Source organism: Calonectris borealis, chromosome 30 (assembly GCF_964195595.1).
Source record: "Calonectris borealis chromosome 30, bCalBor7.hap1.2, whole genome shotgun sequence".
NCBI lineage: Eukaryota > Metazoa > Chordata > Aves > Procellariiformes > Procellariidae > Calonectris > Calonectris borealis.
The window spans coordinates 216,191-242,414 of NC_134341.1; the positions used below are offsets into that span (position 1 = coordinate 216,191).

General features: G+C 62.5%; 1 protein-coding gene across 1 annotated transcript in view; it reads right to left on the reverse strand.

Moving 5' to 3' along the window:
* The window catches only part of LRP1 (LDL receptor related protein 1), a 93,342-nt gene that overhangs the window by 29,612 nt on the left and 37,506 nt on the right, over positions 1–26,224 (reverse strand). The window contains exons 7-34 of the mRNA XM_075133929.1: positions 19,311–19,473; positions 17,263–17,485; positions 16,776–16,965; positions 15,203–15,346; positions 14,583–14,819; positions 13,813–13,993; positions 13,129–13,351; positions 12,691–12,880; positions 12,090–12,215; positions 11,293–11,433; positions 10,852–10,977; positions 10,473–10,589; positions 10,237–10,317; positions 7,904–8,071; positions 6,804–6,986; positions 6,415–6,615; positions 6,083–6,328; positions 5,590–5,787; positions 4,886–5,090; positions 4,557–4,721; positions 3,923–4,167; positions 3,461–3,592; positions 3,121–3,348; positions 2,770–2,944; positions 2,056–2,150; positions 1,661–1,810; positions 1,290–1,430; positions 865–993 (exon numbers count right to left, since the gene is read on the reverse strand). Coding sequence (XP_074990030.1) covers positions 865–993; positions 1,290–1,430; positions 1,661–1,810; positions 2,056–2,150; positions 2,770–2,944; positions 3,121–3,348; positions 3,461–3,592; positions 3,923–4,167; positions 4,557–4,721; positions 4,886–5,090; positions 5,590–5,787; positions 6,083–6,328; positions 6,415–6,615; positions 6,804–6,986; positions 7,904–8,071; positions 10,237–10,317; positions 10,473–10,589; positions 10,852–10,977; positions 11,293–11,433; positions 12,090–12,215; positions 12,691–12,880; positions 13,129–13,351; positions 13,813–13,993; positions 14,583–14,819; positions 15,203–15,346; positions 16,776–16,965; positions 17,263–17,485; positions 19,311–19,473 — 4,803 coding nt within the window. The remainder of the gene's footprint in view (positions 1–864; positions 994–1,289; positions 1,431–1,660; positions 1,811–2,055; positions 2,151–2,769; positions 2,945–3,120; positions 3,349–3,460; positions 3,593–3,922; positions 4,168–4,556; positions 4,722–4,885; positions 5,091–5,589; positions 5,788–6,082; positions 6,329–6,414; positions 6,616–6,803; positions 6,987–7,903; positions 8,072–10,236; positions 10,318–10,472; positions 10,590–10,851; positions 10,978–11,292; positions 11,434–12,089; positions 12,216–12,690; positions 12,881–13,128; positions 13,352–13,812; positions 13,994–14,582; positions 14,820–15,202; positions 15,347–16,775; positions 16,966–17,262; positions 17,486–19,310; positions 19,474–26,224) is intronic.

Below are 26,224 nucleotides of genomic sequence, written 5' to 3' on the forward strand. Positions count from 1 at the left end.
ACCTCCCTGGAGGCTGCAAGCCCCAGCGTAGCCTGTTCAAGGGGTCCTGACCCACGCCAGGGCACAGGGGAGGCACGAGCGAGGCCTCTTTCCAGAGCCGCCTCCACCCCTGAGCGCTGGCAAAAGCTCTGCGCCTCATCTGGGTCAGGGCAGCACTTGTTATTCAGTCCCTGCCCTGACCCAGATGGTGCAGCAGCTCTGCCAGCCCCCTCCAAAAAAACCAAGAACATTTTGCACACAAGCAGCCTTTGAGAGGCCCTGGCAGTGACCGGGGAGTGGGGGGGCTCTTCCCTCCCGAGGGAGATGGTGACAAACCGGGCAGAGACTGGGGATCTGCAGAGCAAATTCTGGGCCGGCTGCCCAGCCCGTTCCTGGTGATTGCGACAAGTCAGTGACCCAAAGCTGCCGACAGCAGGGTTTCACCTCTCCCTTGAGGGCGCCCATCCTGCTGTCCGGCTTCCCTCCTCCCGCTAAACCCAGAGCCCTCGGTGCCCGGGCAGTGCCCCCGCGCCGCCCGCACTCATAGCTGCCAGCCCCTCGCAGGGACAGCCCACGCGAGGGTCTCACTGCGGCCCGAGCCCACAGCCCCTCCCGAGCCCGCCCGCCCCCCCAGCATCCCGCTGGTCCCCAGCATCCCTCTGCAGCGCTGCTGGGCGCAGGGAGGCACAGGGCACTCAGGAGGAGCCGCACACAGCCAGAGCGAGCGGTTACCAGTCCCCCGCGCACACACGCCTTGCTCAGCGGCGCAGCACCATGCAGCACAGGCGGAGCTGCAGTACGCAGCAGGCATGGCCGGGGAGGCCGCGGGGTCTCTCTACACCGAGGGGGTAGTTCAGGCGAGGGGATGGGGACAGGCACGCTCACCTTCGCAGGACTGCTGCCCGCTCTTCAGGCTGTAGCCCGCGGTGCACATGCAGGACCGGGAGGTCTCGGAAGTGGGGAGACAGAGCTGCGAGCAGTCGCCGTTATTTAGGCTGCAGGGGTTGGTTCCAGCTGCCGTGGAAAGAAGGGGGGTGAGGGGCAGCTGGGGGCCAGGGTACACCCGCCGGGGCTGCGGGCAGCTGGGGAGAGGCCGAGGCAGCCGGGGCCAGCGCCGCTCGGGGCAGCCGCATGAGACGCGGCAGGGACCTGGCGCGAGGGCAGGGGCCAGGCTTGGGCCAGCAAGAAGGGACGGGTCAGCCGGCCGCCTGGCCACCGTGGGCCAGACTCTGGCCCCACTGGCACCCCGACAGAGCACACGAGCCGCTGCCCGGCCCTGCAGGGTCTCTGCCCTGGGACCACGCGTTCACCTTGCTGGATGCTCTCGTCGTACACCTTCATGTGCATCACCAGCGTGGTGCTGTTGCGCAGCACTGTCACCTCCGTCCCATCCTTCTTGTTGCAGGTGCCCATTCTCTCGGAGGCCTGGTCAGCCCACCACAGCTTGTCGCCTGGGAGGAGAAGGCAGGAACATGCAGCAGCTTTCCCCATCCCCTCCCGCCCCAGCAGCAAAGAGCGGTGGCTCCACACAGATTTACACGCGATGGCCTGAAAAAAGGGGTTTGAGCTCAGCCTTTGGTGGAGAAGCATCCCCCCCCCCCTGCTAGAGGTGGCAACAAGCAGGGCCAGGAGAAAGGGAAAGGGCTTCACGAACCACCCCCATCACCCTGCCAGCTCTCACCCATGATGGCCAGGGCGGTCGCCTTGCTCAGCTGACTCTTCATGGACTCGATCACCTCCAGGTTGCTGCCATCCAGGTTGCATCTGTTGATGGTGCCATTGCCAGAGCTGATCCAGTACAGCTTGCTCTCCGGGTAGTCAATGGCCAGGCCTGGAAAGCAAGGGACCGTCAGTGTCCAGGTGGCGCAGGGACCATCACCATCTGGGAGACGGGATGGGACCAGCAGAGCGGATGGGGTGATGGAAAGAATGGGCACGCGAGGTCAGGGTGACCCAGCACAAACCAGCTGCCAGCCTCCCGGGGAGCCAGGGCTGCCAGAGTGGAAGCTTGAGGCTTTTAGAGCCAGCAAAGGTGCCGCAAGGCGGGGTGGTACCGGGGGGATGGGGGGTCCATACCAACAGGTCCTTTCTGGTTCGTGAAGAGGACAGTGCGGTTGCTGCCATCCATGTTGGCCACGCTGATGTTGTCCCCGTCTGTCCAGTAGAGCTTCCTGCACCGGTGAGGGGACACTGAGCACGGTGGCTCCAACAGCCCCGCAGAGATGGCCAACAGACAGCTCTGCTGCCCTCTCAGCCCACCCAGGCTCCGCCAGCCCCCGCCACCCCAGCCTGCTCTCCAGGCTCCTCTCCAGCCTGCTCTCCAGGCTGAGGCCAGCCCCGAGCTGGCCCCTCTCCCCTCTCGCTGCACAGCCTGGGCAGCCCAACGGCCTCCTCGCCTCCGGTGCTGGGACCCAGGAGAGGGTTTGGTGTTTGCAAGCACTGGTGCAGCCCTGCCCACCAAAGCCCCGTGCACATCCAAACTGGCACACGCTCTTGGATGCACACTTATCCACAGCCTGTTCTCCTTCATGCGCACACGTGCGTGTACGGAAATGCAGCCTGCGGCTTTGCGCACACCGACAGACACACGCCTCCCGAGCTGTGCCCCGTCTCCTCTCACGCACCTCCTACACACGCTGACACATAGGGAGAGCAACCTGTTCTCTCCTCCACCGCGCACGTGCACTGTCACGCGCACGCACATGTGGGCTTGCACGTACACCTTCTCCTCCTTTGACGCTCCTGGCCTGACCCCAAGCCTGCTGGCACCACGTCCCACCAGAGACTTACCCCCGGAGGGGGTGAACCACCAGGCAGTGAGGCTTGTCCAGCCCCTGGATCACCGCGTTCTTGAAGGAGCCATCCAGCCGGGCCACGTTGATCTGCTTCTTGTTGGCGTCGTAGCTGGTCCAGAAGAGGTTTCTGGAAACCCAATCCACAGAGAGGCCGTGAGCGTTGGGCAGATCTGAAAGGGAACGGAGAAGGGAGCCTCATTAGTTGTGAGAACAGGGCTGGGATGATGCTCAGATGAAGAGGAAGGGCCGATCTCATGGAGCCAAAGCCTCTGGAGGGCTCGCGGCTCTGCCCCACTTCGGGACCTGACGGGAGCAGCCGTGCGGGGTGATGCTCCTCCATACCCACCCGCAGAGACGACAGTCTCCACACCGGTGCCATTGATGAAGGCTCTCTTGATGGTCTGGGTGCGGACATCAGACCAGTAAATGCGCTGCTCCAGGGCGTCGTAGTCCACCACCGTCACATTGTCGATGTCGGGCACCGTGAAGGAGATGATGTAGTTGTAGTAGGGGTTGTCGATGTCCACGCCCCGGATCTCCATCTGCCGTGCGTACAGCAGGAACTTCTTAAACTCTGGGGAGAAGGACAAGAGGGGCAGCTGTGGGACCTCAGCCTAGTCTGCAAAGCCGGCTAAGAAGCACCCGCTTGTCCTCCCTGCCCCAGGATGGCGTGGGCAGACCCCTACCATAGCAGGTTGTGTTGTCCTTGTCCAGCTTCATGAGGTGGGGGCAGGCACAGGACAACGTGCGGTTGTAGTTGATGAGGCAGAGGTGGGAACAGGGCCCTTTGCCCCCGTTGGCTTCACAGGGATTAGGAGCTGCAAAGGGGATAAGACTCAGTGATGGCCCTGTTCTAGGGGACACCTACCCAGGAGGCCCCAGGGAGCTGCAGACCTCCCAGACCCTGCCTGCCCCGTCGAGGAGCTCTGACCCAGCAGCCTCATCACCCCAGGACACTTCTTTGCTGGGTGGCCAGGGCCATAGTGGAGGCCTCCAGCTCAGGGAAGGTGAGGAGGGGCAGCCACGGAGGTGGGAGCGGCTCCCACGCGATGCTCCGAGTGGGTGTGGGCACACACCGACTGCCGGCGCCATCTCCCCACTGTGCTCCCCCCGCCCCGTCCCGCCACCTCTGCTTCCCCAGGCCTCACCCAGGGGCTGCCGGGAGGGGTGATACACCTGCAGGTCGAAAGGCTGCGTGTTGGTCCTCTGCACCACTGTCACGTTGTGCCCTGTCCACTTGTTGGCCTTGGCCAGTGTGTTGGTGCGCCAGTCGGTCCAGTAGACCTCACCCCCGTACAGGGTGACGGCAAAGGGATGTGACAGGTACTCGTGTCCCCGCAGCACCTCGATGTGCCCTGTCCCATCGTACAGGGCTGAGTAGATGGCGTCTGACCTGTGCCCAGCAGAGAGAAGGGGTGAGAGCAGGCAGACGGCTGGGCAGGGGGTACCAGGCACAGGCAAAGGCCAGGTCTTTAACCCAACAGCAACGACCCACAGGGTCTAAGCAGCTGCTTCCTCTGCTCTGCTTAATGCTGTGGAGGAGGACGACTGCTGATTTACACCAGGGATCAGAGCCCCCACAGCGGAGGAAACGCAGAGCAAAGGCTGGAACGTGTTGCAGACACAAACAGACCCCACAGAGCAAAGGCTTTTGCTCCCAAATGGCAGAACAACACAGGAGCGAGGGGGAAGGCGCCAGAGCTGGGAGGGACGGGCAGGGCAGGGGTCCAGAGGGGATGGGGAGGGGGAGGCGCAGGGCAGAGATGGGTGTCCTGGTCCTACCTGGCATCGATCCAGAGGATGCGCTTCTCCAGGTAGTCGACGGTGAGCCCGTTGGGCCAGCCCCCTGAGCCCGTCTCCTTGTGTATGGTGCGCCGGCCCGCGCCACTCATGGAGGCGGCCTCGATGCGGGGCAGGCTGGCGTCCCAGTCTGTCCAGAAGAGGATCCTGCGAGGGACAGCGAGCAGGGACGGTCAGCATGGGGACACCAAGCTCTGCCTCCCGAATCAGCAGTGGGGTGTGTGCCCAGACAGGGGCCCGTGGCCTGGTCCCCCCGCAAGATCCCAAGGGTGCCACCGTGCCCTGGTGACCGATGTCTCCTTCTGCCTTACCCATAGCGGGGGTCCAGGGCAATGGCGCGGGGATGCTCGATGTCCCCAGCCAGCAGTGTGGTTCGCATGGTGCCGTTCAGCTTGGCCACCTCGATCTGGTCCAGGTTGCTCTCCACCCAGTAGATGTTGCCAGCAATCCAGTCCACGGCCAGCCCCTCGGGGGTGGCCAGCCCGTACTGTATCACCACCTCGAAGCTGGTCAGAGCTGCGGGGGGCACGGCACCGGGAGGGCTCAGGCTGGTGCCTCCTCTCTGGCCCACCCGCTACCATCGCGCCCCAGTCCCGAACAGCTCCACCGGGCTTGACTGGGGTCGATGGCAGGGGGACGCTTCTTCCCCAAACAGGGCCTGAACCCCAAAGGGCTCAGCCCCACGGCCGTGGTCCCAGCGCTGGCCTCTTGCTGCCCCCTGCGGGTGCCCCCTCCCGCAGCTCTGCAGCACTGATGGGAAGGGGGCCTGGCTTTGTGCTCCCAGCTGCTGGGCTGCAATTACCATTAGGGAAGTGCTGGGAATGCTAATTAACTCCTACATAATAAGCAACTTTGGAGAGCAGAACAGGACCGCTACAGGGGCTGTGGGCTCCAGTGACTGCATCATTGCGGGGTGCCAGGGAGTCATTGCCGGCACCCTACCCCAGAACCCCACCCCTGCTTTCCCACCCATCTGGCCCCCACCAGCTTGCTCCACGCCCCCAGGGCTACGCACCCCCATTCTCAAGCAGCTTTCCCCTGTAGATTTTGTCCTCCACCACGTCAGTCCAGTACAGCGAGCTCTGGTTGAGGTGGAAGTCCAGGGCGATGGTGTTGCGCAGCCCGGGGACAAGGACGCTGTAGTCACCCCTGTGGAGGTCAATGCGGCGGATCTCGTGGCGGTTGGAGAATATGATGAACGGCTTGAAGGGGTCTGGGGAAAGCAGGGCGGGGTCAGAAGGGGGGCACGGACAAGGCAGGCAGAAGGTGTCCCTGGCTCCTGACCCCAGCCCCAGCTACAGGACCACCCACACCTCTGCACTGTAAAGGGCTGCTTGTGCCAGGTGGGGACAGCGAGGGGTCCACTGTCGGCAGGTAGATCCCCCCAGGACCTGGCCTCCCCATTAGCACGGTCCTCAGCTCCGCTGCTGCTGCCTCCAACCCCATCACAACCCCCACGCAGGCAGCTGGGGCAATGCTGCCAGCCCCTGTAGCCCACCCGCACACACCCAGGCTGCGGCAGCTCTCGCCGTCGGGCTCCAGCATCCAGCCCTCGTAGCAGGAGCACTTGACATTGTACTTGTCCTGCTCGCACTTCTGGCTGCACTTGAGGTGCTTGGCACAGTAGCTCTGGATCTGGCACGTCTTGTTGTCTGAGCCCAGCTCCATCCCCAGGGGACAGGAGCAGACGATGCCCTCGCCGGGGGCCACGGTGCAGTTGTGGCTGCAGCCGCCGTTGTTCAGGGAGCACTGGTCTGCGGAGAGAGGACGCACTCGTCAGGTCCTCATCCCGCTCACGGCCGGGGAGACCCCGTGTCCTGGCGCCCAGCTCCGCACTCACCGCAAAGCTCGCCCTCGTCAGAGCCGTCCCCACAGTCGTCAGAGCCATCGCAGAGCTTCTCGGGGGGGAGGCAGATGGAGGTGTTGTTGGCACAGGTGTGGGAGGGAGGTTTGCACACCAGCGACTCGCAGTTCTCCTCATCCGAGTTGTCCTCGCAGTCGCTGTCCCCGTCACAGACCCAGGCCTTGCTGATGCAGCGGGCTGCCAAGGGGGGAGCGAGGAGGGGGCAGATCAACACAGAGATGTTATTTCAGGCACTCGGGGTCCCAGCTGCCCCAGAGCTGGTGTCCCTCCACCGCCTCCCCCAACCCCATGCCCACCGAGCCGAGGTGGGTCCCAGTCCCTTCCCAGGTCAGAGGGGGCAGCAGCTCCCCCTCCCTTGCTCTCACCCGAGTCCTTGCAGCCAAACTTGACGTTGGGGTCACAGACATGGGTGACCCCCTCGCAGTTCTTCTCGTCACTGGAGTCCATGCAGTCCGTGTCGCCGTCGCAGCGCCAGCGCATGGGGATGCAGAGCCCGTCCAGCCGGCACTGGAACTCGTCGGTGTGGCAGCCCCCGGGTGGGCGCGTGGCTGGTGGGAGGGCACGCGCACCCAGTCACTGCCTTCGCCCTGAGGAGCTGGGAACCGGGCGGGCTCAGGGGGCAGGAGGAGGATTGGGCACTCAGCCCGGCAGGGGAAGGGCCAGGGGCACCCAGAGGTGCGGCGGGGGGCGTATCTGGGCACCCAGGGTGGGCAGGGAAGGCTGCAGGATTCCCTGCCTGGAACCGGGGCTCTCCTCGGGGGGGCTTTATGGCTCTGCAGGCAGGACAGCAGCAGAGCTGATGCCCGGGAGGGTCCATCTGCCACGTTCACCTCTGTCCTGGTTTCGGCTGGGATAGGGTTAAATTTCTTCCTAGTGCTGTGTTTTGGATTTAGTATGAGGAGAATGTTGATAACACACTGATGCTTTAGCTGTTGCTAAGTACCCTCCTAGTCCAAGGGACAGCTCCCGTGCCTACTGACTGAGCTAGGTACACAAGGTGGGAGAGAACATAATCAGGACAGCCAGCCCAGCTGGCTAACGGGGTATTCCATAACATGTGACGTCATGCTCAGTATATGAACGGTAGGCGTTGTCCAGGAAGTACCAATCGCTACTTGGTTATCGGTCAGCGCGGGTGGTGAGCAATTGCATTGTGCATCACTCATTTTGTATATTCTATCATTTTTTATTATTATTATTTTCCCTTTTCTGTTCTATTAAACTGTCTTTATCTCAACCCACGAGTTTTTCTCACTCCTACCTTTCCGATTCTCTCCCCGTCCCACTGCGGGGGCGGGAGGAGGGAGTGAGCGGCTGCGTGGTATTTGGCTGCCTGCCGGGTTAAACCATGACAACCTCCCCCACCGCCTGCTCACTCCCTCGCGGGGCAGGACCTGGGTCCCCTGGGGGAGGACAACGAGCAGCAGCACAGGGGCAGCCCGGCCCCGCCGCGACCGGGGCTTACCCTGGTTAGTGCAGTTGGCATGAGTCTCGTCACTGTAGTCCCCACAGTCGTTGTCCCCGTCGCAGGTCCAGTGCACGGGGATGCAGCGCCCACTGTTGCACTTGAACTGGTTGCTGGAGCAGGAGTGGCTGCAGCCCGCCTCGTCGCTGTTGTCCCCGCAGTCGTTGTCTGGAAAGGGAAGGGGAGCGGGAAGGGGCTCAGAGAGCGCCCAGCCGGCTGGCCCGGCAGGCTGGTGGAGGCACGGCAGGAGGGAGGAAGGCAGAGACCCCCCGCCGGAGGAGGCGGCCGGGGGAAGCGGGGAACAACAGGGATCGGATGGACCACGCTGGCAGACAGGACGTGGGGCAACGGGCAGCCCCTCGGCGCTGGCGGCGGGATCCCCGCAGGAGAGGCCGGGCTGAATGGAGAGCCCCCGGCCTCCCGCCCTCCCGCCCCCGACACGCTCGCCAGGCCGCGGCCACAGCACCAGCAGCGCACAAAGAAAATGAAACACAGAAACTGCATAGATCAGCCATGTACCTGGGGAGGCTGGGAGGGCGCCCAGCGCCAGGGGGGCCACTCCACTCCGGAGGGGGAGCGGAGCTGGGGGGACAGTGCACTCCTTTACGGGGCACATCCACGGGGAGATGGGTTGGTACGGCCAATTGGGGGGTGTCAGCTTGCCTGGAGGAAACCCCATCGCCCGCTGACGGGCAAGGGGAGCTTTAGTCTGATGGTGCTGCGACACTGGCAATGCAGCCCCTCCGCCTGCCCTGCCGGCGCTGGCACGGGACACAAGGCTGGCCTGGCTTGCTGGAACCATCGCAGGGCTCTGCTCCGTTGCGGACGCCCCGCCTGAGCTTGGTAAAGGGCCTTTGCCTCCCCGTGCCTCTGTCTCCCTACACATAGAGGAGCTCATGACAGGCACGGGGACAATGGCACTGACGGCTGCTGTGTAGCTTCACCAGCAGCCCAGCTCCTGCAGCTGCAGACCCCGACCTCTCCGGGCTCCCACCAACAGGAGCTTCCCGAGCACCTCCCCTCTGTGAGCTGGGGGGGACGGCTGCTTCGCTCCCTGGCACCCAGCACGTCCCTCCCGCCGCTGGAGTGCGGGGGGCATTGCCAGAGAGTGGGGGGCATTGCCAGTGTCTGGAGAAGCAGCCCAGAGGGCTCGCAGCACTCTGGAGGGGGCAGGTTTGGGGGTTGCGTGGGGCCAGGTTGGGGGTCTGGTGCATGTTGATCTATGCACTAACCGGTAGGCTTTGGACAGTTCTTTTCGTCAGAGCCATCCCCACAATCTTTTTCTGAAACACAGAACCAACCAGACAGGAGAGTGGGCACAATGACAAACAAAACAACACAACACGGCACACGCACAGAGAGCAGCACAAAAACACGCTGACGCTGGGACGCGAACATCGACACGGAGAGGGACACAGAGAGGCTGCACAGGCACACCGAGCGGCCTGGGAGGCGAGACCAGAAGCAGTGGAGGGCGCTGAGGGAGCCCGAGGCAGCTGGGCTGGGAGCCCCTCGTCACTGCAGCTCCTGCCCCGTGGGTGCCAGGCAAGGCTCTCGGCTGCACGGAGGTGCTTCACGCCAAGGCCAACGCTTTTCTAAGTGCCTGGCTGCCAGCACTGGTGGATCCCCGGGGAAAGAGACCGTCCCTTGGCCAGGACGGCTCAGAGCTGGGGCTGTCCCCGGAGGAAGAGACCACTTGCTCAGGAAGACCCCAGGGAGAGACCTGCACCCGCGGCTCCCCCCTAACTCCCTGCACCGGTATGTGCACTCTGCAGCTCTGAACATGCCTCGCCTGCTCTGAAGCCACTAATTAAACCTAACGATGCAGAGCTGCTAGGAAGACTGAAATAAACCTGTGGGGAAGGAAAGCAGCCTTGGGGCAAACCCTCTCTCCCAGGCCTGGCCCTGGAAACAGATCCGAGGCCAGACCTGCGCTCGCTGGGAAACCTCTCCTGCCTTCCCTGGGGCTACAGGACCAGGGTCAGCCCCGCCAGCAGCACAGGCCAATCCACACTCGTCTCAAGCACTGGGTCAGAGTTTTGGCCACCTTGCAAAGAACGCCAAGGTCTGCTGAAATGATCCCTGCCAGGCTGTTCCTGCAACACACACTCCCCCAAGAGCAGCCAAGGAAAATGCGGGTCTCGGTGTTGCAGCATGCGCTTACAGCTTCAGCTAATGCCTCCTCCCTTCAGGGCCTGGGCTCTGCTGTTTAGCACAAGGCGGAGAAGCGGCCCTTGCAGGAACAGGGCCCCCTGCCAGGCTGGCACCCCTGCGTCTGATCTCGCCGTCCCCGGCTGCGCCTCCCTTGGCAGCTGTGGGGCCGTGGTCCTTACCGTTGTCACACCGCCAGTTGATGTTTATGCAGCGCCCGTTGTTGCAGGTGAACTGCGTCAAGGGGAAGCAGGTTGGGTAGGCTGCGGAGGAGGCAGAGACACAATCAGTGTGGGGGACACACCCTGTGCCCCCATCCTCATGCCCAGCTCCATCGGTGCCTCTGCCCCACCGTGGGGCGAGGAGCACTGCTCCCCCAAAGGGCCCTGTGCTCCCAGCGCTCCCCGCCCCAGCTCACCGCACGAGGCAGACTCGTCGGAGCGGTCCCCGCAGTCATCGTCCAGGTCACACGTCCAGGAGATGGGGATGCAGCGCCCACTGGCACAGGAGAACTGGTTGGGGGAGCAGGTCCGAGCTGACCCAGGGAGAGACAGACAGAGCTTTAGTAGCTGGCGGTGCCTTGCTTTGCTGGGGGAAAGGTGGGGAACAAAACCCCCAGGGCTCCTGTGAGGCACAGGCGTAGAAGCCAAACTGGCTGCAAGGTGGGCAAGCAGGGACACACAAGGCCTGAAACCTCAGCCTCAGCCCTGCAGCGCACAGGGAAGAGCGAAGGCTGCGGCTCAGCGCAGCAGTGTGAGCTCTCCCGCTGTTCTCTGAGGATGAGACAGGCTCCTCACCCGAGCAGGTGGAGTTGGACTCGTCCTCGTTGTTCCCGCAGTCGTTGTCCCCATCGCAGAGCCAGCGGTTGGGGATACAGCGGTTATTCTTGCACTTGAAACGGTCCGAGGGGCAGGTGTGCTGGTCTGCAGGGGAGACACGCTCAGGACCTGCCCGTCTCCATCCCACCCCCATTCCTCCTCCATGTCTGGTGGAGGGAAAAACCAAGAGAAAAGGGCAGGGAGCCTCAGACAAACTGGGGATCCAGGATCCTAATCACCACTTCCCCCCTCAACTCCTCAAGCCCTCTCCCCTGCTAGAGCTGGGGAGGGGACGCAGGGGCTTGGCTGCCTGACCCCATCCCAGCCACTGGCCCCACATCTGGGGGAAGCTTAGCCCGAAGCCGGCCACCCCAGGAGCATGTAAACTGCTATCCCGCCGTGCAGGAGGCGGCTACGCACGGCAGAGCTCGGGGGCTTCGTCACTGTTGTCCAGGCAGTCGTTGTCCCCATCGCATTTCCAGCGCTCCTGGATGCAGCGGTTGTTCTTGCAGGCGAACTCCCCGGGCTGGCACTGCGGAGGGGGGATGTAGGACGGGTTGGCTGGCAAGAGAGAAGCAAAGGGAGGGGATGATTTTAACCAAGTGACCAAGTGCAGGGCAGCAGCGAAGACAGTCCTGTGTCCCCAGGCTGGCAGGATGTCTACACGACTGCCCAGCAGCCCTGAGAGCATACACAGACACTAGTGCCCACGTGCACCGGCTCCTGAGCGTGAAACGAGAAGGTGCAGCCCATGATCAAGGGAGAGAGACCCTGGCTCAGCCTCCACACATGGGCTGCGCCAGCAGAGCTTCACCCCTCTCATTTAAGATGGCGAAGCACAGTACCGCCCAGGCTCCCAACCCTGAACCTGGCTCTCCCCGCCGCTGGCAGCAGAGCGAACCCACCCTGACTGCACGGGCAGCGTCAGACACGGCTGCACAGCTTCAGCGCAGCAATCCCCCCACTTCCACTCGCTTCCCCAGGCAGGCGGCTGTCCTGCTGTCATCGTGCAAGAGGAAGAACCGGAGCCGGTAATGTGACTCGTCTGCAGGCCCCCACGGTGCAGGGAGCACCCACCTCCCGAGCCCCGGGCCAGTCCCCCACCGCATAAGGCATCACTGCTGATGTGCCAGAGCGGAGCCGCAGACCCCGTGTCCCCACCCATCCCTGTGTGAAAGGGGGGGTCCCACCAGGGGCCAGGCCCCAAGGCAGCCTACCCTGGCAGGTGACGGAGTCCGATCCCAGGATCTGGTCCTCGGCACAGGCACACTGACGGCCCCGGGGGGTGGCCAGGCACAAGCTGCTGCAGCCGCCATTGTTTACACGGCACTTGTTGGAGCCCACTGTGGAGGCAAGGCAGGGATGAGGAGAAGGGGACTTCAGCGTTCAGGGAACCTGCTGACCCATGGGGGGCTGCTGGGTGCCCCTGGCCCCCTGGACTCCCCCAACAGGCTCCACAGTTGGAACCCAGCTGGAAACCCCAGTTTATCAGGCCATAAAAAGCAGTGGGGACCCCTCAGGGGACACAAAGCCTGGCTGAACTAGGCAGGAATCCTGGCAGGGAGGGAGGGGGAGAAAGAGAGGAATGGCTGGAAGGGCAGGGGATGAGTGATAGCAGGGTTTATGGAGAGAAAGACAGGGTGCATGGGGATGGACAGACAGGCAGCGATATGGCCAAAAGGAAGCAAAAAGAGGTGGGGGGCTGCTTAGCTGGGGCAGTTCCTCAGCCCCCAGCCCCCAGTCCCATCCCTCTTCCAGTGCCCCCACTCCCTCGTGCGTGGCTGGTCCCCGTGGTCCAGGCAGTGGTGGCCCCAGCACCTTGCTGCTGCTGCGCGTCGTACATCCGAATCTCAAAGATGGGCGGGCGCTCGTTCCGGAGCAGGCTCACCACCTTGGAGGCCTGGTCCAGCCGGTAGATGCTGCCGCTGCGGTACTCGGTCCAGAAGAGGAAGCTGCTGTAGTGGCACAGCCCGAAGGCGTGATTCAGCTCAGGTCCCTCGTACACGATCTGCGGGCACAGGGAGGCAGAGAGGCTTGTCGTTAGCTGGGACGGTGCCCGGGGAAACCCCACACGGCAGGACAGGGCAAGGGACAGAGGAAAGGGAGAGGAGGGGACAGGCGGCAGGGGAACGTGGCTGAACATGGCCAGCTGAGCAGACCCGCAGCGGACGCAGCCAGTCAAGGCAATGGCTCGGCTGCCCACAGCCCCAGCTCAGGGGCGATCGGTGTCTGAGAGCCCATGGGGCCTCCACTTGCCTTCCGCTCGGTACCATTGAGGTAGACCATCTCGATGCGGTCGTAGAAAGCATCCACCCAGTAGAGGATCTTGGCTGGGATGTCCAGGCTTAGCCCGTTGGGCCACAGGACAGTCTTGGAGGTGATGAAGATGTTGCGGTTGGAACCATCCATCCAGGCTCTCTCAATCTTGCCCCTCTTGCTGTCCTTGGGATCCTCCTCCCAGTCCGTCCAGTACATCCACCTGCCACAGTCGCTAAGCTGTTACAGAGGCAGACGAGCTGGGCTCGGAGCCCACCCCACCGCTGATCTGAAGAGCGACCGGCTCTGCCTCCACCGAACCGGGTGTGAACTCTCCGGCTGCTCGCAGAGCGGCTGACACGAAGCAGCGGGAAGGTCCTGCTGCCCTGCGCCTACAGCCAGGCCCCAGCCCAACGCAACAGCCCGACGGCCCTCCCGGCCACGCCAGTGCTGCCGAGCCCAGGCTGAAGCTGCTGCGCAGCGCAGAGCCGCTGCCGTCACCGCGGCTGAGCTGCTGCCCCGCTGTCACAGCTTGGGAGCCACTGCGAATGCTCGGAGACGCAGCGGGGCACCCGCGAGCCAAGCGGAGCTGAGGACCCAACCGCCAGCTCTGCTGGTGCCCGCTGTGGGCAGGAGTGGCCATGCCCTCCCACGAGCCAGCCCTGCCCGCCCAGGCACCCGCACCCGTTCAGGGGGTCCACCACGATCGCGCGGGGGTGGGTCATCTTCCCCTCAATCAGCGTCTTCCGCGTCTGGGCAGCCTTCTCCAGCCGAGCCACGCTGATGGTCTTTTTGGGGCCGTCATCAGTCCAGTACAGGTTGTTCCCCATCCAGTCCACAGCGATCCCTTCCACATTGTGGATACCTTTGGGGAAAAGCAGGAGCAGGCGCTCATCACCAGGGCTGCGCGGCAGCAGGAAGACAAGAAGTGGAAGCGACAGCCCTGTATGATTCGCGGTGTGTTCGGCATCACCCACTCCCAACTCAAACCCACCGGGAACAACCTGTCCCAGTGCAGGCAGCTCCCTCAGAGGTACCGCAGCCACAGGGAACCTGGGCTGGAGAAAGCCGAATTCAGGAGCGTCCTTGGCTGGTTTGCCCCAAGGCAACACAAATGTACTCGGCTGGCAGCGTGAGGATGGATCAGCCACCACGCTGAGCCCCGGGGACCCCGACTGATCAGGGTGGGCCAGGTTGGGCAGGAGGGGGACACCCAGGGACAGGGGTCCCTCACCTGCTTCTGCTGGAGCATGTGCTCTGTACCTGTCTCTCAATAGCAGTCTACACATAAACCTGAAGAGCAGCTTCAAACCTTAGTTTTAAGGGTCAAAGACGCAAGGGAGGGGACGGAAGCGCTGCCATTATGCGAGGAAATGCGCTGATGGCCGCTGCTACCGGCTCCTGGGGGCTGACCGCACTGGCGAGAGACCAGGTTGGGCCCCTCAGCCACGCACCGTCCTTCAGGATGGTCTCTCGCTCCGTGCCGTCGATCTTCTGGCGCCCAATGAGGTAGCTGGTGGTGTCAGCGAAGTAGATGAAGCCGGTCTCAGCGTGGAAGTCCAGTGCTCGGGGGTTCATGAGGTTCTCGATGGGGATCATGTGCTCGTCTGGCACCTTGGCTCCCATGTCCATCCCACGGATGATGCCTGGACGCCCCTTCCCATACACCAGGAACAGCTCGTGCTCGGGCTCTGCAGAGAGACGGGGAGAGCCATTGCCACCAGCCAGGCCAGGGCGGCTCTGCGGGTGGGCAGCCCAATGCACGTGGCACTGGGGCTTTCGCAGGGTTGCAGCTACAACACAGAGGCCAGGAGGAGGCAGTAACCTGCCCCTGCACCCAGCAGGTCTGCAGGGACCGCAGAGCCCAGCAGGCAGCCCACACCTTAGGTTGGGGAGGAAAGGGGTATTTGCAACCAGGAGGGAAGGAATTGAGAAGCTCTGCTTGCCCCTGGGCCCATGTGCTCCCAACTGTCTGGCACAGGCACCTCTGCCCACACCAGTCCCTCGCAGAGAGGGACGGCCACCGGCCCCCTCGCCCCCATCCCGCAGCTCTCTGGGGAGGGCCAGGACTCACTTTTGCAGGACTTCCCGTCGCTCCCCAGGCTGAACCCGGAGCGGCACCGGCAGGTTCGGGTCTTATGGCTGTTCCCGAGGAGGCAGATATCCGAGCAACCTCCCGGCTTGCCGAACTGATCCGGCTCACAGGCATGGCTCCTCACTGCAACACAGAGAGCGGGCTCCAGCAGCCGGCAGCAACCAGAGCAGCGCAGAGATGTCCTGCCCAGCCACAGGTCCACGCCGGCCAGGAAGCACAGGCAAACAGGGGACACTAGTCTGCAACCGCAGGGATGTGGACACAGTCTCATGGGTGCTGCCAGCCCGACCGCGGCTCTCCGGGCTTTAGGGGGGCTCCTTCCCCCGGACCTCCCAGACGCTCAGCCAGGGGCTGAGCATTGCACAGGACAGACAACACGGAGATGGGAAAGGGTCTGCCCAAGATGCAGCATCACTGCAGAGCAGAAACCAGCACGACGTGCCCCAGCACACCACCACAGCCACTGGGCCACGCTGCCTCTGTCCTGCCACGCCATCCCTCACGGCCACAGCGAGAGCAGGGCTGCCCAGCTGCTCTGCAGCAGTGCTGGCAGGACCAGCCCTGGCGCGGGGACAGCCAGCACCTGCCTGGAGAGCCCCCTTAATCACACTCCTTCACCGCTCGGAAATCTCCTGATTATTTTTATATTCTGGAAAATGCCAAGCAGGCAGCAGACGCTAAGAGGATTTTAAACGAGTAAATTGATTAACTGCAGGAAGGTGCTGGGGGTGGAGCAGGCAGACAGGGAGGGATGCAGGGAGGGGACAGCGCCTGCAGCTCTGAAGCCTTTCAACTCTCTTGAAATCCCTTGGTGCCTGCAAGCGCGGGGCCCCGGTCGAAGGGTGAACATGCCGGCAGCGGGGATCGAGAGCGTGCGGCACCGCAAAAGGGAGCCATTAATATTTCAAGATGCCACATCTGCTCCAATGTCCCTGTGCTCTCCAGCGAGACGTGATCAATCAACCATGCAGCGCAGCTGCCCAGCCCACGGGGATGGCTGCCACGTCTCTTGCAGAAGACAGAGCGATAGCGGGGGCCGGGGGCACCCCAGGGTGTGCAGCAGCCCAGCAAGAGGCCGGCTCTGTGGCTGCCTGGGGAGCAGGAATCCCACACAAGCCCCTGGCCGAGAAGTGCTGGCAGTGGGACGGCAGCTCCAGGAGTGCCTGTGGACCACAGCCGGGCAGCTGGCTCCTCCGTCCCTGTCCCTGGGCTGGCACATTTCGGCCTGCCCGGCACTCAGCACCCCCGGGCAGGCTCCGGCAGCGCCCTCCGCTCTGCTGCCACCCCCCGCAGCGAGGCTCCCACTGCCAGCTGCCTGCCCAGGCACGCAGAGCTCGCGGGGCAGGGGAGCCGGAGGCGTTTCGGCAGGGCCAGGCTTGGGCTGAGCACGGCTCCTCGGGGCCACAGGGTGCTACCGACGGAGGCTCCTGGGCAAACGAACGCATCCTGGGTGTCTGGCCCCATTAGGAGAGGGAATTCAGGTGCAGCCTGTCCCCATCACCACCCAGCCTTTGGGGTCCCACAAGCTGCTTTTCCCAGGCCAGGGTCCCACCTGTGGGCTGGCGCCGTTGGTGGTAGATGTGCAGCGCTCCTCCCTTGTCCACCCGCGTCACCACCTGGTACTCGGTGCTGTTGAAGCGGTTGACCCGGATGACGCTGGTTTTCTGCTGAGCATTGGCATTGTCAGAGTTGGTGGCATAGAGGTAGTTCTCGAAGACAGTTAGCCCGTAGAGGTGTTCAATCTGGAAGGCACCATGCAGGCATCCATGAGGACTTTAGGAGGAGACACGAGAACCCCGGCTCCGAGGCGTGCGAAGCCCCCGATCCCTGCCCCTGATCCCGCCCTATGGCTCTCCCCCCACCTCACTTAGGGCACGAGATTGGGCTTGGACTGCACGTGCTGCAGGACCGGTTGGTGTTCAGCAGCTCGCACCTTTTCTTTACTGGACTCGCAAAGCCAAGCCTGTAGACCAGTGCCCCCCCCCAGCACACTCTGCCACAAGGCCCCCCCGACCCCGACCTCCTCTGGCCCCACTCACCAGGATGCCCTGGATGATGGTATGTCTGTTCTTGCCTTCGTAGTCCACCACCTCAATATAGTCCAGGTAGGCATCAGCCCAGTACACCAGCCGGTTCACCAAGTCCAAGGTGATGCCGTGGGGGAAGACGATCTTGCTGTCCACCAGCTTGGTGCGGTTCTGTCCGTCCATGTCGCAGCGCTCCACCTTGGGGATCTGCCCGTAGTCGGTGAAGAACACTTTGCTGCGTGAGAAGGGCAAACACGGGAGCTCAGAGCCTGGATGTCATGTTCGACCCAGAGAGAGGGAGGACGCAGACATATAGACGGTGCACGCTCACGCCTGCAGACACGGGCTTGCGCCCGTGGGCACGGGGGTAGCTGGGGTCCACGACAGTAGCTCCCAGCCGGGGCCGGCCCAGTGGAGCTTCTCGCTGTCTGCGCAGACCAGCTGTGCCAAGGGCTGGCAGCACCTGCCTGCACCTGCTGCCAGGCGTGGCAGCCAGGGGAGCTCAGAGGAGCCGCAGCAACCCGGGCAGAGATGCTGAGACAGGCAGACAAAAGCTTGAACCCAGATTTGCTGGTGTCACCAGGAAGAGGTCCAGGGCCCTCCACCAGCTGACATGTTAAAACACAACCTGATGCATCTGCCTGTGTGCCATGCGCCTGAGAGCCGTCCTGCCTGCAGCAGCAGCTCCTGGCATAGCGCTTCCCAGACACGGCACAGCCCAGAGCCAGGGCTCGGCACCACCTCCTTGAGCGCCCAGGCCATGCTGGGTCTCTGCTGCAGAGCCCAAGAGACTTCAACTCTGTCACCCATGGGGCTTGTCTGCACCTTCCCTGTTCGAGGCCACAGTCTCTCTCCAGGCTGCTATGCAATATTTATTTACTTATTTATAAAAAATACTTCAGATTTTCTGCTCAATAACATCAGCTCTCTTCATTCAGGCAAGTGTAAAAGCGCCCATCTCGAAAGCAGCAGGTGAGTGGGGAGATGTCCTCTTTACTGGTTTCACTGGGACCCTGCAGCACGCACAAGTGAGCGCCCTCGGACGGCGCAGACCACGCTCGCACGCCAACAGACTTCCCTGCTGGGCAGCGGGATCTCCCCTGTGCGCATGCCCTGCGGCCAGACCGTGCTCACAGAAAGCTCACGGTGGGATCTCGCACGCCACTCTGCTCTGCCCACCGCCGCCTCGGCCACGCCAGGTCCCCGCTCCCCGGGTCAGGCAGCTGCCACACACGCCCTGAGCCGCTCCGATGATTCAGCATCCCAGCTTCCCCATGCACGGGATTTTGCAAAAGGCAGCTGCCTGAAAGTTGTCATCTGACCGCAGCACCCCGTATAAATAGGCACAAGGGGAGCTGCTCAATCCGTGCAAGTATCTGACTCTTTCGGTTCCCGAAAGCCGGTGCAAAGCTGTAACCACGCAGCCACAAGCTGGAAGCAGCAGCTTGTCTTGAGTCTGGCCAGGCCCGTCCTCCAGGACTGAGCACCAGCAAAGCTGCTGCCCAGGGCAAGTGGAGCGGGAAGTGCCCCTCCAGAGAGGGGCTCCTGGACACGGGCGCGCAGGTACAGGAGACCCCACCAGCCCCCAAGGGAAGGACCACACGCTTGCCAACTGTCACGAAGAACCGTTAATTAGAAGACCCAGGTTCAGGCGCTGATGTTCCTCAGTGCCGCACCAGGCCGGCTCTGCTCCCACACCAGCGCCTGTCCCCGGTGCAGCGCCAGCTGAGCAGAGGCTCAGGCTGCTCTGACCGACCCCCAAGGACCAAACCTTCATGTCCTCCAAAACTGGCTGGTAGCAGTGGCCTGCTTAAAACGCTGCTGCCATGACTTCCCTACAGCACGTGGCCCCAGTCTCAGCCGAGGGAGAAAAAACGCTGCAATTCACTCATTGCTAAAGCCCAGAGGGGCCCTTCCAGGCAGGCAAGTCGCTTCTCCAGCAGCACCCCTGCCACTTGGCTGCAGCAGCTGGACCCTCCTGGCCTGCTCCACCTCCCCAAATCGATGGTGCAGTCCAGGCAGCCACGCTGAGCCCTCCCACCCCCAAGCAGGACTCTTACCCCATAGCTGGGTCCAGCGCTATCCCCTTGGGGTTGTACAGCTCCAGGTCCAGCAGCGTGACGCAGGTGACTCCATTCTTGTTGCAGACAAAGATCCTGTCATCGATGTCATCCACGAAGTAGAAGTTGCCCGTGAGCCAGTCAATAGCCATCTGCTCCACATCTAGGCCGTGGGAGAGGGGGGGTGAGGAGAGGTTAGGCAGGGAGGGAGGGAGCCAGGAGCCCCACGCGTGCCTATGCACGGGGTCTCTGACCACCTCCCAGCCCCCCAGGCATCTCACGCACAAATGCAGCTGAGGAGTGAGGCCGTGTGAGCCATGAAGGAGCTGTGATCTGCACTGCACCAGGGACCTGGCCCTGGTCACCCTGCGTGGATCGACACAGCAACCCATTCTCTCCTCCCGAGGGAGACGGGACCTGCCACCCCCCAGGCAGCCCAGCTGCAAGCAGCAGCGCTGCTGGAGACATCACACACAGCCAGGAAAGCATCCTGCGGGAACACTGGCTGAGCAGGGGCAGGGCTCTGGAAGGTGGGCACTGGAGGAGGGAGGAGGCAAAGCTGGTTCCTGGAGAGCCGAGCAGCACAGAAGGGGAAGAGGCTCAAACTGCAGCATCAGGACGGCTAACGTCTGCCGAGCCCACGCTCACGGCAGCGTGGGGAGGGACTGCAGCAGCCGGGGGCTGCAGCAGAGCCCCGCTCGGGCGAGGCAGCGCTAATCCCCAGCCGCAGGGACGCCCCGAGCCCTGAAGCAGGTGAGAGACGGCATCTAACATGCGGTGTTTAAGTATTTAATTAAACCAGTGAAAGCCTGTTAAATCGGATAAACCCAATGCACCCGAATTCCTTCCTTGTAACCAGGTCAGTGCTCGGTGCTGCTCTGCCCCCTCCGCTCGCCTTCTGGCCCTGGGCCAAAGGCCAGGGTGAGGGGCTGCAGCTCCCAGAGGCTCTGGGAGATGCCAAGTGCTTTGGAGGCCTATTCTTTTGGTTAGTGTCCCCCAAGGCCCCACACCACCCCCACAGCAGCACCGCAGTGCCGGCACCGCGGCTCGGCTTCACAACCGGCACGGGCAAGGCAGAGGAGAGACGGGACGGGAGCAGCCGCAGCCCCAAGCCCGACCACCCCGAGGACATCGGGACCCAGACAGCCCCGGCGGAGCAGGGCCAGACGCCGCTGAATTATTAACCAGCGCAGAAGCTCAGGAGCGCAGAGGGAGGGAAAACATGAATCAAGCCAGGACATTTTGCAACGCCCCACACTCCCCCTGCTCGCAGGATTCGGCCTGATGATATCAAGCCCTTCCCTGCTGTAGCACCACGAAGCGGCTGCCTGGGTTTTGATGAGACCCAGCTAATGAGCACCCAGTGGTTTGGGGGTGCCCTGTTCAAGCACAAACCCGAACCCCGAGTCCCCGAGCTACCCAGGCCAGCTTGCTCGCATGCCTCCACTGAGCATTTCGTGTCCAGGCCATGGCCCCGGGGACGGGGACGTCCTGCCGGCAGTGATGGCCAGCTGGTGACCAACCACCCTCCCCTCCGGAAGGGCGAGGCCGCGGCGCCCACAGCCACCACCCAGCGTGATGCATCTTGTAAAAACAAGTGGAAACAGCCAGAGCCAAGGAATTAGCATCAAACCAGCCAGGCCAAAGGCCTGCACGGCCTCCTCCCACGCTGCCCAACATGCCAGAGCCGGCGGTGGGGCCGGGGCAAAGTTGGGGCTCCTGGTCCAGCCAGGGCCCCCGCACCCTCCGACCCGGCTCCTGGGTGCCCACCACATGCCGGCCGGCGATAGAGGTTTTCGTGCTGAGTGAGAACCACCTAAAAAGGCGCACGGGGGTGGCAGTGGGGCGGCGTGGGGCAGGCGAGGGCTGCGCTCTGCCTCCGAGATGGGGCTGCCTGCGTCACGCCGCCTGGACCAGCGCCCTCCTGCCCTCCCCCCCGCTCCCCCCAGCCCTGATTCACCCCTCTGACAAGGGGAGGGGGCGGCCGAGCCAGGCACACGTGCGCAGCCCTGCTTGGGTAAGCAACGCTCCAGCAAAGGGATGTGCAAGAATTCCCCAAAAAAGCAGGTCTTGGCTGGCGCCTGCGCGGCTGAGTCAGAGTCACAGGACCAGGGGAGCGATCCAAGCAGGGGCGGACGGGGAGCACCCGGCGGGATGGCGCAGAGGCCCTCGCCCCCCGCGCAGGGGCGCGGACTCCCCCGGCCACAGGCTTTGGCTTTTCCTCGCTGCCTTCCTTCCAGAGCGGGCCCGGCCATCGCCACCCCATCACCAGCGCTCGCCCGCACCTCGGTCCTCCTTTCCTGTCGCTCTCCCCCAAAGCCCCCGGCACCACGGGGCCGCTGCCACCTCACCGGCCGCGTCCCACTGAGCTGGAGCCCCGTCCAGCCCATCCAACAGGGAGGAAGTTCACCAACACGGCACCCGCAGGCTAAACAGGGATCAGAAGGGAAAACGGCCAAGACAAGCTATAGGTTTCCAGCCGCTCGCTTCCTGGGGCCCGCAGCTTCCCTCACGCTGTTTCTGCGACGGTCGCCTCTCCCTGTCAGGGGAGAGGGTGCCGGTCCTCCCAGGGGTCTCCCGGCCAGGCCGCAGCTCTGAGCGGGGCAGCGCTGGGCCGGGAGCTGGGGTGACGCAAGCACTTGCTCTTCTCCCAGGCTGTATTTTTGCAGCTGGAAAGCATTACCCTCCTCAAAGGCTTTTGTTTTTCTGCTTGCTCCTTCTCTCCCTGCTCGCCATCCTCCCCCCTCCTTCGCAGGAATCAGTTTTTATTATTATTATTATTTTCAGCTCTTTCTTTTAGCCTCAGCTAAACCTGGATTTCCTCTTGAACTTTCAGTGGAAGCTAATTTAGCAAATGCCTATTTTTAACCCCTCGTGTTAGTCCGCAGAGCTCTCCCCCCAGTCACCACTGGGCTTTGGGAGAGGGGAGGAGTGAGGGACACGGCCTCTTCCCCCGGGTGCCGTGTGTCCCCCCCCGGCAGGAGAGCGGGTGCCCGGGGAAGGTGTGCCATGGCCACCCATGGCCGGCAAGACATGTGCAAGCACCCAGCTCAGGGGCACCACCGCGGACCAGCCTGTGCCTGGGCATGGGAAGGGTCCTGTGAACAATTTTCATGGAAGGAAGAAGCCTGGGGACAGTGACCACCGCTCTCCTCTTGCCCGCGGCTCCCAGCAGCGGAGGGGGGCTGGCTGGCGAGTGCATCCTCCCCACCAATTCCCGTCCCAGAGTCAAGTCTTCCTCCTTGCTCAACCATCGCTGGGCGTTGCAAGCAATTGCAACACGCAAAACTCATTTCCCAAGATTTATTTATTTGCTAATGTTTGAAAATAAGTTTGTGGGGGCAGAGAACAGGGAATGTCAACTGTAAAGGCTCTTCCTGGAAGAAGCTAACCAACCTCAGCAGGCCGGTGAGCCGCGGTCCATGCCAGCCGGCCCTGCTCAGAAGCGCTGGCCAGGAACGCCGCTGGTCGAAGCGGGCTTTGACCATTGCCTTCCTTGTGGGGAGAGGGCAGATAAAGGGACGACAGAGGGGAGAGGGAGCACCAAGAAGTTCATCAGCGTGCAAGTGGCATGTTGCTCAACAAGGGCGGGCTGGCAACTTCAGCAGCCTCCGAAACCCACCCCACACAGATGTTTCCTGGTTTCACGCTCAACACGAAACGAGTGATCCAGCTTTTGCTGAAGTCCCTGCCACAACGTAATCTATGTCACACTGAGCTTGGATTTTCCCTTCTCCTTCTCATGGCCACCAATGGAAGAAGCTGAAGTAGCCTCTGGGGCCACAGACCCTGAGGAGCCACCGCTGGGGCCGCTGGCTCCCACGTGGCCCTTCCAGCCCAGACTCCTCCAACACTGGGCTGAGACCTGCCACAGCACTACTAGGGCACACTCGGGAAGAGCAACTGCCCCAAGAGGCAGCAGAAGCATCTAGCCTCCACCCAAGAAGTTCTTGGCCCCATCAACTCTTACAAGTCTTCCCAGGCACTCTCAGCAATAACCTTCCCCCTCCCCAATTCCAACTTCATCCTGTGCTTGACGGGGCTGGGAGCACCTTGTCCCGACCAAAGAGCTCCTTGACACAAGTGGGTCATCAACTCAACAGCTGTCCACAGGAGCTCCTGCCAGAGGTTCTCCCTCCCTTAACCTGAGCCATGGAGCATCTGATTTACCCCACGACCAGTCAAGCACCGCAAGGCTGTGGGTTTTTTGGGGAACGAGCTTTGCTGACCCAGCACATAACTCTCCTCTGCATGAATCAGTTGTTGTGCAGTCTGCAAATACATCAATTGTGGCCTGACACAAGGAGGAAGGAAACGCGCAATCTTCTCTCAGACTAAAACATGGATTTCGACACAGTTCTGAAACAGCTGCAGTTAAGATGCGTGCAACTCAGCAGCTCACCCTGACTCTTGCACAGTTAAGCGTGGAAGAAGAGAAACCACCTGTAGTGGTGAAAGTGCAAGAGCTTGGAAATAAGTGCTCTGCACTGGAGCGGTCTGGAAGAAATCCCGCTTCTCGATTATTCCTAAAGGGAGCACGCCCCATGGGGTGTCTGGAGCAGAGCAGGACAGGGACACTGGTTAGGAGAGGTCCAAGCTCTGCTGGGAACCCTCCTTGTAAGACTCCTCTTTGAAGCAGCTGAAAACATCACCACTTTCCAACGCCAGGCACAGAGGCCTGTCACCAAAGGTCCTCGCTCCCCGTTCTGCTGAGGTGCATTTTCACCCTTGCCCCAGCACATGGGAGAGATAAAAGAGCTGGACTGAGCTCTGCTGCTGACATTTGCGTGCTGTTTTTAAATAAAGAATATTTATGTCCAAGTGCATCTACTAAGAACAGCCCACGTTTTTTGCTTCAGCTACGGTGGATCAGACCTTACACAAGCCCCAGCAGTAAACAAGTGCCTAAGGCATTTGAGCTGCAGTGACCGGCCGCAGAGAAACGCACACAGACAAACCGTGCAGCCCACGGCCCAAGCAGACACCGCACCAAAACTCTTTGTCTGCACCGCATCGGAAGCGGAGAAGCTGCCCGGAGAGCAGCCTCCCGGGGCAGTTGGCACTGCATCCTCCTGCTCCCAGCAAAACCCACGCGAGCCAGAGCCCAAGGGGTGAGGGGGGGCTGCGTCCAACTCGCCACCCAGCGAGAAGCCCAGGCGGGCGGCTGCACTGCACATCCCACGGCACCGGGCACCAGGAGAGCCAACGACACACGGCTCCTGCGGAAAAAAGCTTGGAAAAGTTGCCAAATGTTTCGGTTCAAAAACGCCTCCAGAAGAGGAACGGAGGCTCGTCAGGAATGCATTCCCCAGGGCTTCTCAAATACATTGGTTTCCTACTTTCCTTTTTATAGGGAATGATCCGTTTGATACATTTACATAATACCATAATCTGGAGGAATTTCTGTCTCTTCCCTCCACAGACATCCTCTCCCCCGGAGAACAAGACCGTCTCTGTAATGGCAACATGCTCCATGGATAAACACTGCTCCTGGGGACAATTTTCCTTAATTAGAAGTATGTTAACAGGACAGGCACGAAGACAAACTCCAGCCCCGAAGGGCACTGGCCGCGGGACGGCCGAGCACCCCGCGCCCCTCGAGAGTCTGGCACGGCCCCCCGCCCCGGCTCCCAGGAACAGACACCTCCTTGTGCGAGGAGCCGCCACCTCGAGCCTCGCTGCCAGCTCCGAGATGGGGAGGAGGGGACTGCGGACGGGACAGACACCGGCACACACAGCCACCGCCATCACGTCAGCCTTGTTTCCTTAGAGAACCAGGCTAAAAAATAAATAAATTTAAAACCCCCTCTGGTAAGCTGTTTAGCTCAGAGGAGGAACCGCTGGGTGGAAGCCGGTGGCCCACGTCCAGGACGTCTGACTCGGCACTCGGAAGGATCCTTGTGGCCTCTGCGCACACGCACGCCCACACAAGCCAAACACTCCCCGGGAGGTAAAACCGGCCCCCCGGGGCCGCGCAGCCCCCCTGGTCGCTGCGGGAGGAAAGCCCCAGCCCGTCCATCCCCCATGACTGCCAGTTAACGGAAGATGCCAGAGCATCGCCCCTCCCCAGGGAGCCCCGGGCTGCCCGGACCCCCGGCTTGCACGGTCTCCGTGCCTCAGACCCCCGCCCGGCCGGCGCAGCATCGCAGCCGTGGGCTGAGGGAAAGGCTCAGGGGCCAGCGGCACCTCTCCAGCACCGGGCACAGCCCCAGGCTGACACAGCCTCCAGCTTCCCGGGGTGGGGACGCCCCGGGCAGCATTTTGTCACCCAGCTGCCAGACAGCTCGCGCCTCGTCCCCGGTCCCAAACCTGCCCCACAGCCGGGCTCAGCCCCGCAGCATCACTGCACGAGCCCGGCTGCGGCACCGGAGGTGGGAAGAGCAGGAACAGAGATGGAGCAAGTTCCATCTCAGCTGCATGGAGGGCAGCCAAGGGACTGCTAATTACTCTGCCTTAATGAGGCCATTCCACAGGCAAAAATATTCAGCAGAGGCTGATGGAGGGACAGGGCGCTTGGCTTCCTTCTGGGTGAGAGGAGAGAGACACAGGCTCAACGGGAACTGTCATCAGGATGATTTTGGGGGGCAGGGGCACAAGAAAGTGAAAATGGGGCCAGTCTGGACAGAGACGATCCCAGCAGGGCTTGGCTGCAGTGCGGCGAACCTGGCATGAGCGCGGCGGTGTGGGACAGACGGACAGATGCATGCAGGGATAAACACGCTCCTGTCTATCTCAAATCAAACCCATCCCTGTGCACAAGAGGATCCCAATTACTCAGGACATTAATTTCACCCTTTTGTCTCCAGCAACGTGGGAATGAGCTCGTTCCCCGCTCGACGCCTCAGGGCTGGCTGGAGGGAGATGGAGGGGAGCAGCGCGGGGGGAGCGGCTCTCACCACCGGGGTGGGCGACTG